Raw genomic sequence first — 17,032 nt, 5'->3', positions numbered from 1 at the left:
CTGCCAAGAAATAAATCCAAAAGAACAGGATGTAATTTCATCATACTTTGGAATCAATCATTTTTGTTTTAATATTATGGAAACATTGACATAAAAAAGCAGAAAACAAACCTTCTTTCAGAGAGAATGTCATAAAAGTCTCGAATATCCTGGCCAGATGCCTGCATTGAGCGATAGAAAGCCATCTGACTTTCCTGATTGGCAAAGTCCACCTAAAAAACAAAAAAGAATGACAAGTTGTAGCCAGTCAGACATTGTAACATTATAATATTACAAAGACCCATTTCAGAGCAAAGCTATATTCTACTTGCCTTGATTTTACTGCCACCTATCTTCCACCCCTTTGTGTCTTTGACAGCAGCTTGTGCATATTCAATGTTGTTATACAGGATGAGGGCCATTCCTTTCATTCTGTCAAATACAACCTGCGGAAGACAGAGGAAAACAGAGTCACAAGGTGCCAAAAAGTAAACAATGGACAACTTAAGAGGAGGGAAACATGAACAGACTTACCTTGACAACATGTCCATAGCGGCAGAAATGACGTGTAAGAAACTGCTCAGTTGTATTTGATGCTAATCCATCCAACCAAACACATGTTGTAGGCATACTCTTTCCAAAGCCCAACTGAAAAAGGAAGAATAAAATATCAGATTAAATTATTTTATTAAAGAATAGTTCATACAAACTGTGCTCATAAATAACTGAGTATGGTAGTGAAAGACAGCAATGTAGTGTCAGTGTAAAGACAAGACAAAAAATTAAATTAACATGAATATTCTCACCTTCAGTCTGTTGTTACCAAGGTACTCGCCATCCATCTTCTTTATGGCCTTGCAGACACTGGCAATGTCGCAGTATTGTAGAAAGGCATACTGTGGGGCTCCATTCACCTTCTTAATGTCAATATCCTTTGAACATAATGAAAACAGAAATATGTTGTCAGTAAGCATGGTAATCTCAAACTGTGCAGCATGGTAACCACTGCATATGGCCTAATTTTCAACCACCTGAGAACATTAACCTACCACTATTTCTCCAAAGCGCTGAAAGATGTTAAGCAGGTCATGGTAAGTGGTGGTCTTCTCCAGGTTTCCAATGAATAATGTCCTTGTGGCCTTTGGATGAAACTCGTCTATCCTCTCGTCCAAGGGCCGAAACTCGTTCTCACTTTCTGTCTCTGAAAAATAAGTTCTCATTGTAACCTTGTAAAATTTTGCCAATCATCATGTTTTTTTTTCTGCAGTACAATTAAAGATCAGTACGTACCGGGGCCATTCCAGGCTGTAACGTCAATTTGCATGCCAAAAAAAAGCTTTCCCTTTGATGCGCCAAGTGCTTTCTCTTGGTCCTCTTGCTGGCGGAAAAATACAAGACCATAGCGTTCCTCTGAAGCTCCGTGGATTTGTACAGATGTGACCTTTCCATGTTTCTTAAATTCATGGAACAAACCATCCTTCAGGCTTGTATCTGTAGTGAACACATCAAATGTTTTAAGTATGTTTACTTCACATTACTAAAAAATAAACAATTAGTAATGACTTTTAATAAAACGTGTCAAATGAAATGTGTGAGAGGGATATATAGAAATATATTGTACCACTATTTCTGCATAAAAAAGCTCTTGGTGCCTGAATACCAGCACCTCGTAACTAACCTGTAGAGCGCACAGGAAGATTTTGGACCTTGATGCCAAAGCTTTTACGTGGCTCATCCTTGTCAAGGGAGGACAAAGGAAGTGCTGAGGGCGCAGGAACAGCAGCAGACTGCACTGAACGTGCTGGGGAGTCATCACTTGAACTACTGCTAGAATCACTGTGGCGAAAGAGGAACATGGACTTAGAGAAAAACTGTGACACTTGCAACATCACCTCACTAACATATAGGGAAAAAAAAGCTTGTTCATTTGTGTTTCTGTAACTGGTTGCTACCTTCGCCTACCCATGTAATACTTTTTTTTATCTCAATGGAATAATAAATTGATGTGGTATAATAAGTATATTGTAAACAAATTGGAACAAACTTGGTATTTTGCAGTGCTATTCTGCAAGTACTACTCATTAGAATGGATAATATGTGCTAAAAGTTAGATTTCAATGTATAATCAAGAGTAGCAGTTAAAATGTGATTAATGTAAACACTCAAAAATGGAGATAAAATGTGTGGTTGTTCTGACCAGGCAAGAGGAAAACAACAGAGAAATAGTTTACTTATTGTACTGAACGGGCAATATTATGCACACATTTTAGATTTAGTAATTTAGTATTGCATTTGCATAAAAGCTCATGCAATGCACTGTGAATGTGTCTCTCTACTGTTTAAAAACTGTGATATCTCTCAGCTGAAGAGGAGAAAAACACCCCCTTTCTCCTCCCCAATTCATATTTATATATTGCATCTGCATATCAGTATGAAGAGATGGATTTGTCATTGGAAAATTCATGGCTGCTCCATGAACCTTTTATCTCAAACCATTCCCATGCCTGTCTCGGCTTTCTAGGCCCTCTGCTGTTTGTTTCCTTCTCACTTTCTCCTCCTGAGCTCAGACACTCCCGGAAGTGCTGCTGACGGAGCCTGGCCTGTGGGAGTGGGCAGACAGCCAGCACTGGCCAGAAATTTCCAGTTCCAACTGGATCTCACGGAGGGGGGGAGCCATTACCCATACAGAGAGGTAGGCAGTGAGAAAAATATACCAGCCGTCTCCTGAAATTCCCCCCACAGCACTACCTCGTCAAGCCACATGTGTCGCTACATGTCGATCAGAGCTGTGGGCTCTGACCAAAGGTGAGGTAGTTAAAAAATACACAACTGGACAGAGGTGAGGTGGAATTATCCAGTGGAGCAAATCTAACGAGTAAAATGTCTTTAAAATTGCAGACCTTACTTGCATTTGATTATCCTAACCTTTTGTTATTTATGTTTGCTTGTGCAGTTGCGGCATCACAACAACTTAAATTATCTAATAAAAAAATAAATTTACAAGAACATCAACACAAAGATCATTACAACAAATGTACCAACATTCAAGGTTGCACAGAAACAGCTGAATTAACATGTCAAATATAAAATGGAACTGAAACCAGATTGAATGGCATTAAAAAACAGCCATTGTTTGTGTTGACAGAAATTTGGCTGTGACACAATAATTAAAACACAATCACAGCATTCCAGGAAAACATCTTAATTAAATTTATCTACAGTAATAATAGTAATATTTGTGGCTGTCACCAGGTGACTCAACCAACGGTTAGGTTTAGGGTGTGTGCTAAAAGCTTTTTAACACATTTCAAAATTTTTTGGACAATAAACAAAGTGGTTAATTTTGTCTGAGATATTTAAAAACATGTTCGTAACATTGTTTTGTAAATCTACGACGATCAATAAGCCACCTGGCGAATTAATGGACTGTATGAGGAAAACAGAGAAGCAAGAAGCAAGATGAACCTTTACTTAATCCTATGTATGAACACCAGTGTGTCATTACAGTAGTCACATGCAACAAAGGTCATTTTCCAAGATTTGATTCCTGATGGCAATCAGCTTCTCAACCTAGTGAATATAGATTTGTCATTTGAAAAATGACAGGGTATATAATGAATTTTTCTTATCATGGTGTGTCTTCACAATATTTGTTCTAACATATAACACAGACTCATAACCCAGCAGATACTTGCTTGTAATTTGTGTCACCTGCAGGATGCAGCTCAGAGGTGTGTTCAAATGTTGAAAATAGAAACGGCTAGCCTGTCGTTGCAGCAGTAATACGCAGTGCTGTCGGGTTGTACTAAAAGTCAACTCTACTAATCATCCTTGAATAAAAAATTAAAACTGAAAAAAAAACGCTGAAAAAACAGACATAATGACACAGTATTATGGGTTGTGAATCTTTAAACGGTTCATGTTTTAAACCACAGCTTCTGCATACAGGGGATGTTGTGCAATGAAGTGTTTTGAACGGGAGTCCCCACTAACGACTGACAGCCGCAGAAGTCAGTAGAGCCAGTGCAGCCAAATTCTGTTATGCTTAAAAAGAGAAATATAGAAACAGAAGTACAGAAATCAAACTGGATCCACAGGACTGCATTTTAGAAAAGCATGTTAAATTCAGCCGCACTGACATGGTCTGTGAGTTGTTCCGTTTTGCTGAGTTGACCAAAATTTATACCAGTGATTTTTTTTTTTTTTTTTTTACACAATTTGCCAAATCTTGAGTGGTCCACATGAACATATTTTTGGAAAATCTGAGGAAAACTGTAAAAGCTTAATCAAAGTCATCTCAGTAATTTTATTCCAAAAATAAGAAATTATGGATAATACTAAATGATATTGGTAAAGCTCAAGAATACTGTATAAAAATGTGTATTGAATAAAAGCAGGGACCATACATTAAACCGATGTTAGCCTTACTGAGAATACATTTCTCATCCTGCTACCACTGTGACCTGGACTCAGGTAAGCAGCAGAGAACGATAGATGGCTTTATTAATCTTCTGAACAGGTCCAATGAACTTAAACATGTCCCGTTTAATTTTGTAAAATACATTTTACAGTCATTTGAAGCAGCATTCAGTGTTCAGACTTCTGTCTTACTGTACTTACTCTGTCCAGCTCCTGTTCAACACTGGGATACACAAAGGTAAACAACAGCCACGCACAAGGGTAGAAATCTTGACAGCAAGAATAACTTCACTCACCTGCCACTCGTACTGCTGCTGGTACTGCTGACTGAGTCTGAACTGGAGGAGCGACTGCGAGAGCCTGACCCACTGTGGGAGCGTGGAGGACGGGTAGCCTGACTTGCCAGTCTCTGAGGAGAGGGATTTCGCGAATGCGTTGAGTGCGGTGAGCGGCTACGACTGTGGCGGTACGACCGCTCTCCACGCCGACCCCTGTCCTCCCGGTAAAGGTCCCTGTGAACCACACTGGCCAAAGTAAAGGGTTCCCTGGTGCGAGACTCATAGCGAGGCTCTGGTGTCTCAAAGCGACAAGGGCTCCTGCTGTGAGATCGGTAGAAGCCGACCCCACTGGATGTAGATCCTCCGCTTCCTCCTGTCGTGGCCCCTGTTGAACCACTTGTTCCTGTGTTGCCAGCAACAGCGCTAACGATAGTTCCACCGACTCCCGAGGACACCGTTGTACCACTTCCACTGGAGGTACCAGACCCACTCCCTGCTGTGCTTAGAGTCCTGTCTCTTGCATCTCGATAATAGTCTGTGTCGTAATGCCGCTGGCGGTCGAAGCTGCTACCAGGACGCTCGTGATGTCCATAGGCACTGTGATCATATGCCCGCTCCCGACTTTCAGCAGTCCTAATAAACAGGAAGAGAGAACAAGAGCACATTACACTTACATTTAAGATGCTGAAGAAAAGTTGCTAGCATAAGAAAGTAGACAAGCGGAATCATCATTTGTCTCTGGTGGGGTTTTCATAATTAGACACATGGGAAGACGGGGCACTAAAGTTTTTTTTAAGAAGGGTCGTTTTTGAGCATCTAAAAAAAGAGAATTATTTACCAGCCTACAAACTGAACTATGAGGAGATTTAAATGATTTACTTCTTGAGACAACTGAGATTCGGGCCTTGCATGTTTTCTCAGCCTAACTGTTTATGACTTGGAGATTAAATGTATCAGATCCTTCTGCCACCATACCAACCACACTTCTACAACGAAAAAGCTGTTAGGTAACCCTCTTTCATGCATTTCTATCAACTTTGAGCTGTTGACATAAGCTTTAAGATGATTTGGTTTGAACTTAATTTCTTTGAACACATGTTTTCATTCAGTTTTAACGAAATATACTTGACTAGTATATCTTATTGTAAAACGCAACACACTTTATTGAAAAGATCAACAAGGAAACATTTTTAACAAAGGGCATGCAGTCTGTGTTTAGAAGAATTGAAATCTGCAGCTTATTTCAAAATTTAATTGCAGGATATAAGAGACTTGCACAAAGATCACTTGTAATAAAGGGAACTAAATGAGAGATTATGTCTTTACAGATCGTCAAGTCATTCCGGCCTTGTAACATCGGGCAGCTATAACAAAAGCTTATTTTTCAGACATGTTATCATTCATCTGAGAGGCTTTGTTCGAGGTTTTTGAAGGTGACTTATGACAAGCCTTTTGTTTATGTTACACAATTTGAGACCAGTTGTTCTAAGAAAAAAAAGGCTCTTCAAAGCAACTTTTATGAAGATCCACATTAGAAACGGTGCAAATAAGGACAGTCTGCTCAGACCTGTACGCCCTCTGTCTGAATAAAGCAATCACAGTTTAATTTGGTAATAGGACTGCTGTGTCATTACAACAGTCATATTACCAAACTTCCCATAATGAGCGGGACAGGACAGCAATTACCACTGTTTGAATTCAGATCAAATTATAATCAGAAAATTAGCCATGATGTTCCAACACAGGGCGGAATATGTTTTAATATAACAACAGTTACGAACCCTCATTATACTGGTAATTAAAATAAAAGACTGCGTTTTATTCTTTGTCCAGTTCAAACGAGGATGGACAAATTCAGAACAGTGTGGGATTTTAACGGAAAATAAACCTCAACTATTAGAATGGTAAAAACTTGATTAACTTCCTACAAAAGCACAAATTATAAATAAACCTGTGTGACACTGTAATACATTTGAGATTTCACCTATATATGCTGGTACATGTGTGCTATCTTGGTTGTAGGTCAGGTTTCAGATGGGGTTCTAGCTAAACATAAACAAGCAATTTGAAAGAATTTCGGCAAATCCTATAGAAATACTGCACTACAGAAATTGTACTTTTACTATGTAACTTTCAACTAAGAATGAATAAAGAAGTAATATCAATGAATGTACAATCATAGAAAATCAAGGCTGGATGGAAATCCTACAGGTAATGTAGTGTTTAAGCCAGAAATGATATAACATGCTTGAGAAAACCAACCGATGTTCATGGCGTCTTGTTGGACTTCTAATGCTCATATCATCAAACTGTGATGTTCTTGGTTTGAGTCTGGGCAGGGACAAAGGTCCAGTGTTTCTGGTACCCGTATCTTTTCAGGTCCTCATTACCTCCCTCTCCCATCCTCAAATATTTCATGCAAATGTTCATGGTCTACCATCCAATTAAGACAAGACTGGCTTAAAGGATGTCCTAAAGAAACAAAGTTTCAACAAAATGATATGCTCTGCCTCCTCTCAGGTTGATAATAACCATATCAAGTATGAGAAAAGAGGTCTGAAATTCATTAAAAAACAATCCCCACTGATTCCTTGGATGGGATTCAAAATTTTCCTCACTGATAAATCTCAAAAATATGTTGGATGTTTTACTGATTTAGACCAGCAGAGATGTTTTGGTCACATCTCTGTAAAGATGCGTCTATCTGGATTCTCCTTGCTTGCTGGCTCTCCAGCTGCTAAACTGTCTACGCCATCAAAAGATCTGTAAGTACAAATCAAAGACATTTGCCAGAAGGAGAAACTTCTGAAACAGTTTATCTCATTAAAGAGAAGCTGGCAGCAGCTTTTTGTTAGTATTTTCTTAATAATAGAGCAAATGAGGGCACAATGCATTTTGTTTTGAATCTCCAGCAAATGTTTGTAATTAGTTCCTTCAGCAACACATTGCACATTTTTATAGGATCTATTTTGTAATGCTTTTATTTTTAAGATCTTACAACTTTCCGGTGCTTTACAAGTTAAAAAAAATGTCCTCACACGGCTACAATCATTTTAATGTTTTTCAGCACATTTGTTAAATCTGGTCTTGGAGGGATTCAGAGCAGACATCTGAGGACCCAACAGTTACTAAAATGAGCTGCCTGCATGTCAGTCTGAGCTTTAGGAACCAACGTGGGTTCCACCAGCTGCTGACAAAGGGCTGCTGCCATTTCTCTGAAGATGGATGACACGAGTCTCTTCCTTTGCATCACTGATGCCCTGTGATCTCCTGAAAGGCGATTTGGTAAATGACCCATGGGATAAGTTTCTTAAATTGCCCTACCTGAACTTTACGTTTGACAAAAAAAAAAAAAAAAAAAAAAAAAAGACAAGTTACCTACATTCACACTCACATCTCACTGCAAATGTTGCAAGGATATATAATTTTATGCATTTATTTATTTATTTATTCTAACCAATCAAAATTTTAAGTCTACATAAATTGATAATTACTGACCGGAGTTAAGGGTTTGCAGGACTCTGCATTTATTTGATATTAAGCGATGTAGAAATTCTGATGGGGCAAAACTGAAAATATATATCAGTGTAAGAGATGTGACATAAATAATATGTAATCTATAGACACAAATGCTGTTTTAGATAATAAATGGAGCCCTTTCATTGTGTCTGAACAGCAAAGTTGGTGGGGCACAAGAACAAAGACTGCATGGGCTGCACATACTCTCATGGATCTTTAGATAAATTGGCTTGGGAGACCAGCACTATGACTGCGTTTCAGGATATATGAAGTACAGCAGGTCAGGGGCAAATTCTGTTTCAGTTTATTTGATTTAATCATCTGTGTGCAGGATTCATGAATAACAGCTATGGCCTAACGATGTCTGCTGTGAAATTGATGGATTACCTTGACCCCTAGATGCTCTCGAAAATGCTAATTTGGTGGCGCAGGCTCACTCCTCAATAGATAGCCTTCAATTTCGCTTCAATTTCACTTTACACAAAACTGCTTCTACATTATTCATGCAGCTTAAAAATAATTCAGTTTGACTTTTTTTTTTTTTTTGGCAGAATTTCCACCAGTGTTTGATTATTAGTCTGCTCTGGTGCATGCTAAGCACATCAACTGTTTTGGGATTACGTGAACAGCATATTTATAATGATGCAGTCCAGCAGCATGCTAAAAAGGCATCTTATGAGGAGGCTCAGTCATGTGGGAGCAAAACATGTGTTTCAATTTAATTCAAAATTTCCAAAAGAGTTATGAGCAGTTTATTGTTAAATATCTTTCTGTCATGCAAACAAACAGTTTCACTGTGCAGCTGTGGGGCATCCTGTTGTCCTCGCAGGATGAGGCACAAACCATGGAGCTTGAATGCAGCAATGTGAATAAAATCTTCTATCATAGTGTGTGTAATTTACATCATATCGTTGAAAGATATTGTGATATAGAACTTTTCCTGGGAACTGAGTGGGGGGAAAAAAATTGTAATGCGAAATATCTGTTTTTGGTTCATCCAGTAAATTAAATACCAGACGAATCAAGGTAATCCATCAAACTGATGCAGCAATCCTGTAAACCCAGCACTGCCATGAATCAGTCCTGCTCATTGATTTGCGTCATTGCCTTCAATAGTCTAATACGACCAGAAATTAAATGGATAACCACCAAAGTATAACAACGGTTTATAAAAATCTGACAGCTGACAAATTCCTACCATCTCACAGTAATTATCATTTTATTCAACCCTAAAAAGGAGCTGCGACATTCTGAGCGTGAATCCAATCAGGGACCTTGGATGGATGTTATATATCTCTCTTTATACGCATTTGCTGCCACTTACTATGGTCAACTCTCTAAAAAAAAAAAAGAGAGAAATAATATTGTGTTACATTTGTCTTACAATTTTCTCTGACAGTTCATTCCTGAGAGTCAGGTTTTGAGTCTGCACCCTGTGGCAGGTTTTACAGTATTTATGTTTTACTATCCTCCAATAAAACACAAAAGCTGCCAAAATTTTAAAACATCAACTGGAAACACTGGAACAAAAGATACTAAGGCTGGAACTAATTATTAATTTCGTTATTGATGATGATACAGATTATCTTTTTAATTAATCAATCAATAATTTAATCTGTTTTTTTTCTTCACTGGTTTTTCCTATGAGCCTTTTGTCCGACCAACAGTCTACAACAGTATATTTAATCTATATAAAAAACAGAGAAAAGAAGAAAATCCTCATGTTTGTCATTTTTGCTTGATAAGACTTAAATCAAATAAATAATCATTTCATTCTGTCTCATTGGTTTTTAAAAGACACTGGGAAAATACACATTGCATTAATTTATTTGTAATACTTTTATCTTTAAAAATGTGTCCTTTCTATGTTTTCTAATCCTTTTTTTAACATCCATTCTAATTTATTATTATTGCACATTAGTTTATTAGCACAACCTCTAGAGTATGCCGCCCCCACTTTTTCCTGCACATATTTCAAATACGAGTATGTGATATGTCTTTGAATCTTTTGAATCTGTGTATTTGTTTCCACAAAGGTACTTTTTTTAACACTTTGGTCACTCATCAACAACTGCAATATGGATCTATTCATCATAAGGAGAACAGGGGAAAGGAGCTGAAGGTAGGGTCAGGTGAGAGGAAGAGAAAGGAAAACGATACAAGGTAAGGTACAGATTTCTGTATTTAGACAAACAGGCAGTAATAATAGTTTATGTACCAGCTACTTCGGTTAGTGGGGAAAATGGAGAGAGACAGGGGTTCAAACTAGGGGGTTAGAGAGGACAGCTAAAATACACAGGGCAGGACATACCAACCTTTTGAGAGAGTGGTAACTTGACCTATAATTCCAAATACAATCTAGGGAGATAGAACTTTGTGAGCAGAAAAAATGGGCAAAAATGTTGAGTGGAAGGGGAAAAAACTGAAGCAAAATTGTTCACAATAGAAAACATAATCCTCATCTTCAGGGCAGGGGACCTCATGTTTGTGTCCGTTTTAATTAAAATGACGAAAACAAACTTGGCCTTGTACGGATCCAGGTTAGGATATTTTGTAATGCTGGAAAATGTCTATTTAAGTCCATATATCCATCCAAACACGTAGGGGGTTAATCGGTGTTGCACTTGAGTCCGGTGAAATAAATGCATGATATCCAGGGGTCCATCTTCAGTGAGTACTGCACTGCTGATTCCCCAACAGCAATGATGGAGGTGATGCAAAAAATTAAGTCTTGCGTCTTCATTTGTGAAGTCCTGCACATTCCAGTTCGGTCACACTGTGCACAGCGGTAAAGTAGTCAAATTCCTTTGGTAGAGGGAGGGAAAAATGGCCATGACAGATTAGGAATGAAGACGGTGTCTCTTAATGGTAATCCAGATTTTCGTTCACAGTAGCACGGTATTCATTCCCAGGGTGGAGATCATTCAGGTTTGAAGCTCATGGATGCTCATGTCTGCTGTTGATCCGTGATCTCCCACACAAGTAGAAGAGCCTGCATGCAGTCCAAACCGTGGCTGAGTCAATGAGAAATGCAGTTCATGGTTGCAACTTAGTTCTCTGATTGTGTGCGTGATTGTATCCAAGGTTTAGTTATAGTTCCACATTCAGGAAAGAAGAGATAATCCACAGACATGAGATGAGGTTATGTCCAACAGTGAGGATGGCACAACTTTCCAGTCCCAATTTCCAGCATTCTTCTCTGAATTGTATGATCCAAACATAGTCCATCTTGGCCCCTGGCAAATCTGTGAGTCTCAGATGTTGAAAAATAAAAATAATCTCCACAAAAATAAGGCAGGAAAAAAGTCATTTGCTCACTTGTTTTGTGGTTTCTACTGACTCGGATCACCAGCCGAGGTCTCCCAGCACTCAAATTGTAATGCCCTGATCTCAGATATAATCCCAAATAAAACAAAAAACAAAACCAAAAAAAAAAAAAAAAAAAAAAAAAAAAAAAAAACAAAGCACCAAGAAAGCAACCCATACCTTTAGCATGATAGCATATCCTTTTGGTGTCTGGCCAGTGTTAATCCAACAGTGGGGGATAAATATCCTGTGTAGGTTATCCACATGACTCCGGCCGACGAGAGAGGTGAACACCTCAGTGAGGTGTGCACGATAATTGAAAACCAAATTAGACTAATCCAAACAATGGTGTCTTATACATATAATGTGTGCTCTTGGTTGTTTTGTTATATGAGGAAAAAAAGGATGACATTAATCCATCGAGCAGGGCATGTAACTCCAGATTAAGGGAATCCCAGGGATGGCCGTTGGACCACTCTCTCTTTTTCTCTCTCTCTCTCTCCCTCTCCCTCTCTCTCCAATAATCCTGGGAAATTTTACGATATCCAATCTTTGCCCCGTATTTTCCACAAATGATACATCCACCTCACAGAGATGTTTAAACACACAAAGATAATCCCCAACAGCCATTTAAACTACTGACTATTCATTTAAGTAATAGATACACATGTGCACAAAAATGCTCTCATTTAGGGAATATTTCGGTGTCTACCTGTAAGTATGAATCCAGGAGCGCTGGCCACGCTCGGAGGACTTTAGAGGGCATCCCTATAAGATTTAATTCTTGAGCATGAACTTGTTTTCTCCTCTTTAACCCCCAAACAAGTAAATGAATAGATGGTGGAAAGATGCTTGGAGGTAAGGTGTTTACCAGAAACCACGGTTCCCCCTGCCTTCAGAGAAACTTTGTCCACTTACCCGTCTAGTCTGCGTTCATAGCGTCCATCTCTGCTGTGGAGCGACGTGGGGGGACCATACACGGCCCCCCCTGCCGCCCTTGTGAACCCTGATACATCCCGGCCACGAGAGCCTAAGGACAGACTATCGTCCAGCCCCCTCGCGGCACTAGGAATTGTGCCTGGTTCATTGTAATCAGTGCGCAGGTCTCTGTCCCCCATCTTGTTGATAGCATTATGAGCCTTCTGAGCACTTTTAATGTCCACAAAATCCACAAAGGCTGCGACTCCACCTTCTGAACCCCGCTTGGGCAGGACCTTGACACTCTCCACACGTCCATATCTAAAGAAAGCAAACAAAAAAAAAACAAAGTGATCACCAGGTTTTCAGCTGCATCTGTGTTAATGAATTTCCCAACTGAATTTTTACTGAAAAACAGTTAATTTCCCACATGATGGCACCTTTTCAAACTGCATAGTGCTGAATTCAGTTATGTCAATGTGTGTGTGTGTGTGTGTGTGTGTGTGTGTGTGAGGAGGGGTGGGAGGTAAGGTGGCTTTGCTATGCCTATTTTCTGCTCTGTGGTACTTTCTTACAAGGCAACAGTAACCCAGCAACTGGACTTGGCACACTGCATGTTAATAAATGCATATATTTTACAATATTAGCATGTTTTGTAAGAGGAGGGTTCTATCATATGCTTTTAGCTCAAGGAAAGCACACACACATGAGGTCTGAGCAGCTTTTACCACGGTGATATTTCCTGGTTAGCTGTGAGTGGCCTTAAAAAAAAATAAAAAAATAAAATAAAATAAAAATGCATTTTGGATGTCTATATGGCCCTTTATGTTTCACTATGAGAAAAGCACATTTGGTGCAAATTTACAAATAAAATAAAATCAATTCTCCCCTTTTCCCCAATTTGAAATATAACTGATCAAGAGAGAAGTGTTAACAGATATATATATATATATATATATATGAGGGCAAGTTTTCCATTGTTTCCTTAATAAGCCCATAAAAGACAGAATACCCCGCTAAGTGATGGTTGAATTGACTGATGGGAAGCCTATTACACAAAATTTACAAGCCCAGTCAAGGATTACAAAGCCTGCTATCATCTTTAAGCGCTGAGTATTTCCCACCAAGAACCTTTCGGGAGTGTGTTTTCGCTGTCCGGCAGAGACAGTAGGGTGCCCATAAATTTATTGGCATGCCAGTTCCCAACATTGAACAGCCTCCGACGCCATTTTAGAAAAGCTGTTCACACTGCTTACTCATTCTGCCGTCCCCCATCTTCAATGACTTCTATCACACATTGGGCTGTCATGCACCTGCATACTCCGACTACCTCTGGGTAAACGCTGGAGCTGAGGCAGCAAGCTAAAAGAGGACCGGCCGACAGTTTCCTCTCCGCTACTGCAATAACATGCTGTCAGTCACCATCCCCCAAAAATAACGTTACGCACATCACAACACGGGCTAATGTAAATAAAGCGGCACACAGGCAGCCCATTACTGTGCGGTCTGCGAGGCTGCGTGAATCAGACGCGAACCCCATTTGTAGTTTCGCCACCGCATCCGTCTACCATGATTAATAAAGACCAAGAGTGCGCAAGGCACCAAATTATAATCACCAGTCTGTATGTTTTACGCTGCCGTATGTTAGAGTATGCTGAGGGACTAATGCGCCTTTCGGTTACAGTTTTGTTAAACAGACATTTGGCAGCTTTCGTCCGATATGGCGACGCCTACATAGTTTAAAAAAAAAAAAAAAAAAAAAAAAAGCAACGTTGCTCATATAGGTAGACTATGATGTTTTTCAGCAGTCTGGTCCCCAGCACATATGGACGGAGAGGCGGGCTGTTATTTCCTTGACAGCCGGAGAGAGGGGCGAGAGCGCGCAGACAATTGTGATAGCCACACGACAAAAACACATATTAACATATTTTTCTGTGAGGAAGACAACAAAGCTAAAAGCCCATAAATGGTGCATATGTCTGGTCTGCCCCAGTAGCCCCCCCCCCTCCCCCTCCCAAAAAAAAAAAAAAAGCACAAATGAAGCTCAGTTTGAATATCATAACGAAAATATAGATGTGTTCTTTAATTTCCCCTTAAATAAAACCAGGCTGTGCAAGTCAGCAGCTGGGGGAAGCGACGCGGTCATAATGTGGCAAAGGACCTTTTTTTTTTGTTTGTTTGTTTTTTTGTGTCCATACGCGCACAAAGTAAACACCAGGAGCCTCCTGCAGCGGCACAATGTTGCATATCAGTGAACGCAGCTCCCTGTTCAATCACAGCCAGCTTCAACAATGTTGCAGCGTGATGTCGCGTCACCTTTGAGGTTTCACCGACTTGTGTTAGCTCAGGAAAAAAAAGATCCGACTGTTGCAGCAGCAGCCACGGTGCACTCTGACATACAGGTACATGGCGTGCAAACCGACCGCACTTTGTGCACACGTTTGGTGGGAAGCAGTGAACTGGCGAACTCGCAGGGAGTCAAGTGAAACACCGGGTCCCCGGTTTGCTCAGGAACCAGAAACATACGGCGGCGGGCTGCGTGCTGGTAAATGCACGGTCTGTGCAGCTGCTCGCAGCTCGTCAGGTGAGCTGAAGTTTGTTTACACTGACCGTGTGCTGTGTAGCTGCACAACAGCGTCTCCTTTGCGCTCCCCGGCTGCTCAAAAGTCCAGATTGTTACCTGGTGGGGAATGTACAGCCACGGCACATGAAAGGGGGCAGGTAAAGTTATCACCCAGCCTGCAAGTGCAAGTTAGTAATCGTGTCAAAATGGCAAAAGCATATGTCCGCTAGCCGGGGTGGCTGAAGCGTGCTGGCCGTTTTCTTTTTTATCTCGGCTCAAATGCAGCACGGTGCTGTTGCTCATGGAGGGCTGACAGCACAGTCGCCAAATGGGACTTTGCTACAGGGGAACCTCCTGCTTCATCCCGACTTCACTAAAATGTGACACAACAGAGAGAGATGCTGGCCGTGCTCTCGTCGTTACTTTACAAAACACACACACACACACACGTCGCTCATTAGTGTTTCCACTCACCGCTTGAAGTGCTCAATGATTTTCTCCTCTCGCACATTTTCGGGTAAATTTCCCACCCATAAATGTCTGGTTTCCCGGACCATACTGTGTGCTCCTGCTCCCCGATCATACAGATGAGTTTGCTATGTCAGTTTCTTCCCGTGCAAAATAGAAAAGGATTGCAGAATAAACGCCGGACGAGAAAAAACAATACTCGGCGCAAATCATTGACTGAACGTTGTGACCCAATGTAAACCATTAGGTTGAATCCCCGCACGCTGTTTGATACTCTTCACTGTTAAAGCGCGATCTTGCACCTCATGAACGCGCTCCGGACTGTTCCCGTGACTAGGCGCGTCCCTGACACCATGCGACCTTTGGATGTCGAAAGAAAGCATGTAGCTTCCTAAAAAGATGCAGCAACTTCGCTTGTAATGAGGGGCACACAGCGCAGGCGTGGCTTTGTGTGTGAACTTCTTTTTTTCTCCCCGATGAGATAGTCGTCCGCCACTACGCATGCGTGAGAAAACCCCTGGTTGACTGTTGGTGCTTTGACATCTGAGAGGCTTTGACTCACAGGAGGATCCCATCAGTGTTCGTAGGGCATAGCAAGGTGAGGCACTTTGCATATAGTAAAAACTACGTAATCCCAAGTTTTAAATGTTTGAAATGTCTCATGATTGTTATAAGCTGCATTTTATTTATTTTTTTTTTCAATGCAAAGAAGAAAAACAAATCACTCCAAAATGATCAAGTGAACCACAGGTCCACATTTTTAAAAAGTACCAGAGGAGCATTCAGGGTTGCTCCCTCTTGGCCTGGTCGAGGTATATAAATCATTAATCACTCTGGCTACATATTTATATTTACAGGGTGTAATTGGGATTGGACCAGTGAGTGCTGGGACGGGCTCCAGCCTCCTCTGAACCTGAACAGAATAACTAGTTTGAAAAATGGATGGATGGTCTACTTACTGATGACCTGTCAGTCATCAGTAATTGCTGTATTTATATCCAGAACCTTGACAAAATTTTCCAACAATAAATCAGCTAGTCGGTCATAAAGGCTTTGACATATAAAGCGGAAACTTAAGCCTGCAGGAAACAGGAAACTAAGGGCCTGTTGTAGGTGTAGTGTTAATGATTAGAACATTTGTGCCTGTGATGAGCGTCAGCACAGCAATATGCTGTGACATTAGTTATAAGATGTAGTCTGTAGACTCCATTAAATATCACTCACAGATTAACCCCCTGAAGTTAGTAGAGCAGCTTTGCAATTCCGTAAATCCTAATAACATAATAGATCACAGTCTAGACTCTCTATTTCTAAATTTAAGAAAGACATTTTTTATCCTTGATTTCTTTTCTGGCCCAGAAAATGAACAGGAATTATAAATATAAATGGATGGCAAGTGAAAGGAAAAGCCTAGAGAAACAAAATAAATGTAAATGCTTCCATGCAGGGCATGAGGGTTTAATGGTTTAATGGTTTGGTGAGTATGAAAATAATATAAATCATATGCCATCACCCTCACAGTCATCAGGTCTCAACCCAACTGAACACCCAGTATTTCAGGTTAGACAGAGCTCTCCGGCAT

General features: G+C 40.3%; 1 protein-coding gene across 2 annotated transcripts in view; it reads right to left on the bottom strand.

Annotated features, from left to right (window-relative positions):
- Positions 1 to 16,407, bottom strand: part of spen (spen family transcriptional repressor) — a 28,180-nt gene extending 11,773 nt beyond the window's left edge. The window contains exons 1-10 of one of the 2 annotated variants that reach the window (XM_071475331.1): positions 15,457 to 16,407; positions 12,420 to 12,740; positions 4,695 to 5,309; positions 1,658 to 1,815; positions 1,270 to 1,470; positions 1,029 to 1,180; positions 786 to 911; positions 514 to 627; positions 312 to 425; positions 112 to 212 (exon numbers count right to left, since the gene is read on the bottom strand). In XM_071475331.1, coding sequence (XP_071331432.1) covers positions 112 to 212; positions 312 to 425; positions 514 to 627; positions 786 to 911; positions 1,029 to 1,180; positions 1,270 to 1,470; positions 1,658 to 1,815; positions 4,695 to 5,309; positions 12,420 to 12,740; positions 15,457 to 15,539 — 1,985 coding nt within the window. In that variant the 5' untranslated portion in view covers positions 15,540 to 16,407. Of the gene's footprint in view, positions 1 to 111; positions 213 to 311; positions 426 to 513; positions 628 to 785; positions 912 to 1,028; positions 1,181 to 1,269; positions 1,471 to 1,657; positions 1,816 to 4,694; positions 5,310 to 12,419; positions 12,741 to 13,675; positions 14,380 to 15,456 lie in introns of those variants that run through there. The other variant, XM_071475333.1, reaches the window with a different exon arrangement.
- Positions 16,408 to 17,032: the final 625 nt, after the last annotated feature.

The sequence above is a fragment of the Trachinotus anak genome, unplaced genomic scaffold, assembly GCF_046630095.1.
Source record: "Trachinotus anak isolate AG129_WGS33_773 ecotype Australia unplaced genomic scaffold, CSIRO_AGI_Tana_v1 ptg000004l, whole genome shotgun sequence".
Lineage (NCBI taxonomy): Eukaryota > Metazoa > Chordata > Actinopteri > Carangiformes > Carangidae > Trachinotus > Trachinotus anak.
The sequence above is the reverse complement of the archived record's forward strand: the minus strand, read 5'-3'. Positions and strand labels throughout refer to the sequence as shown.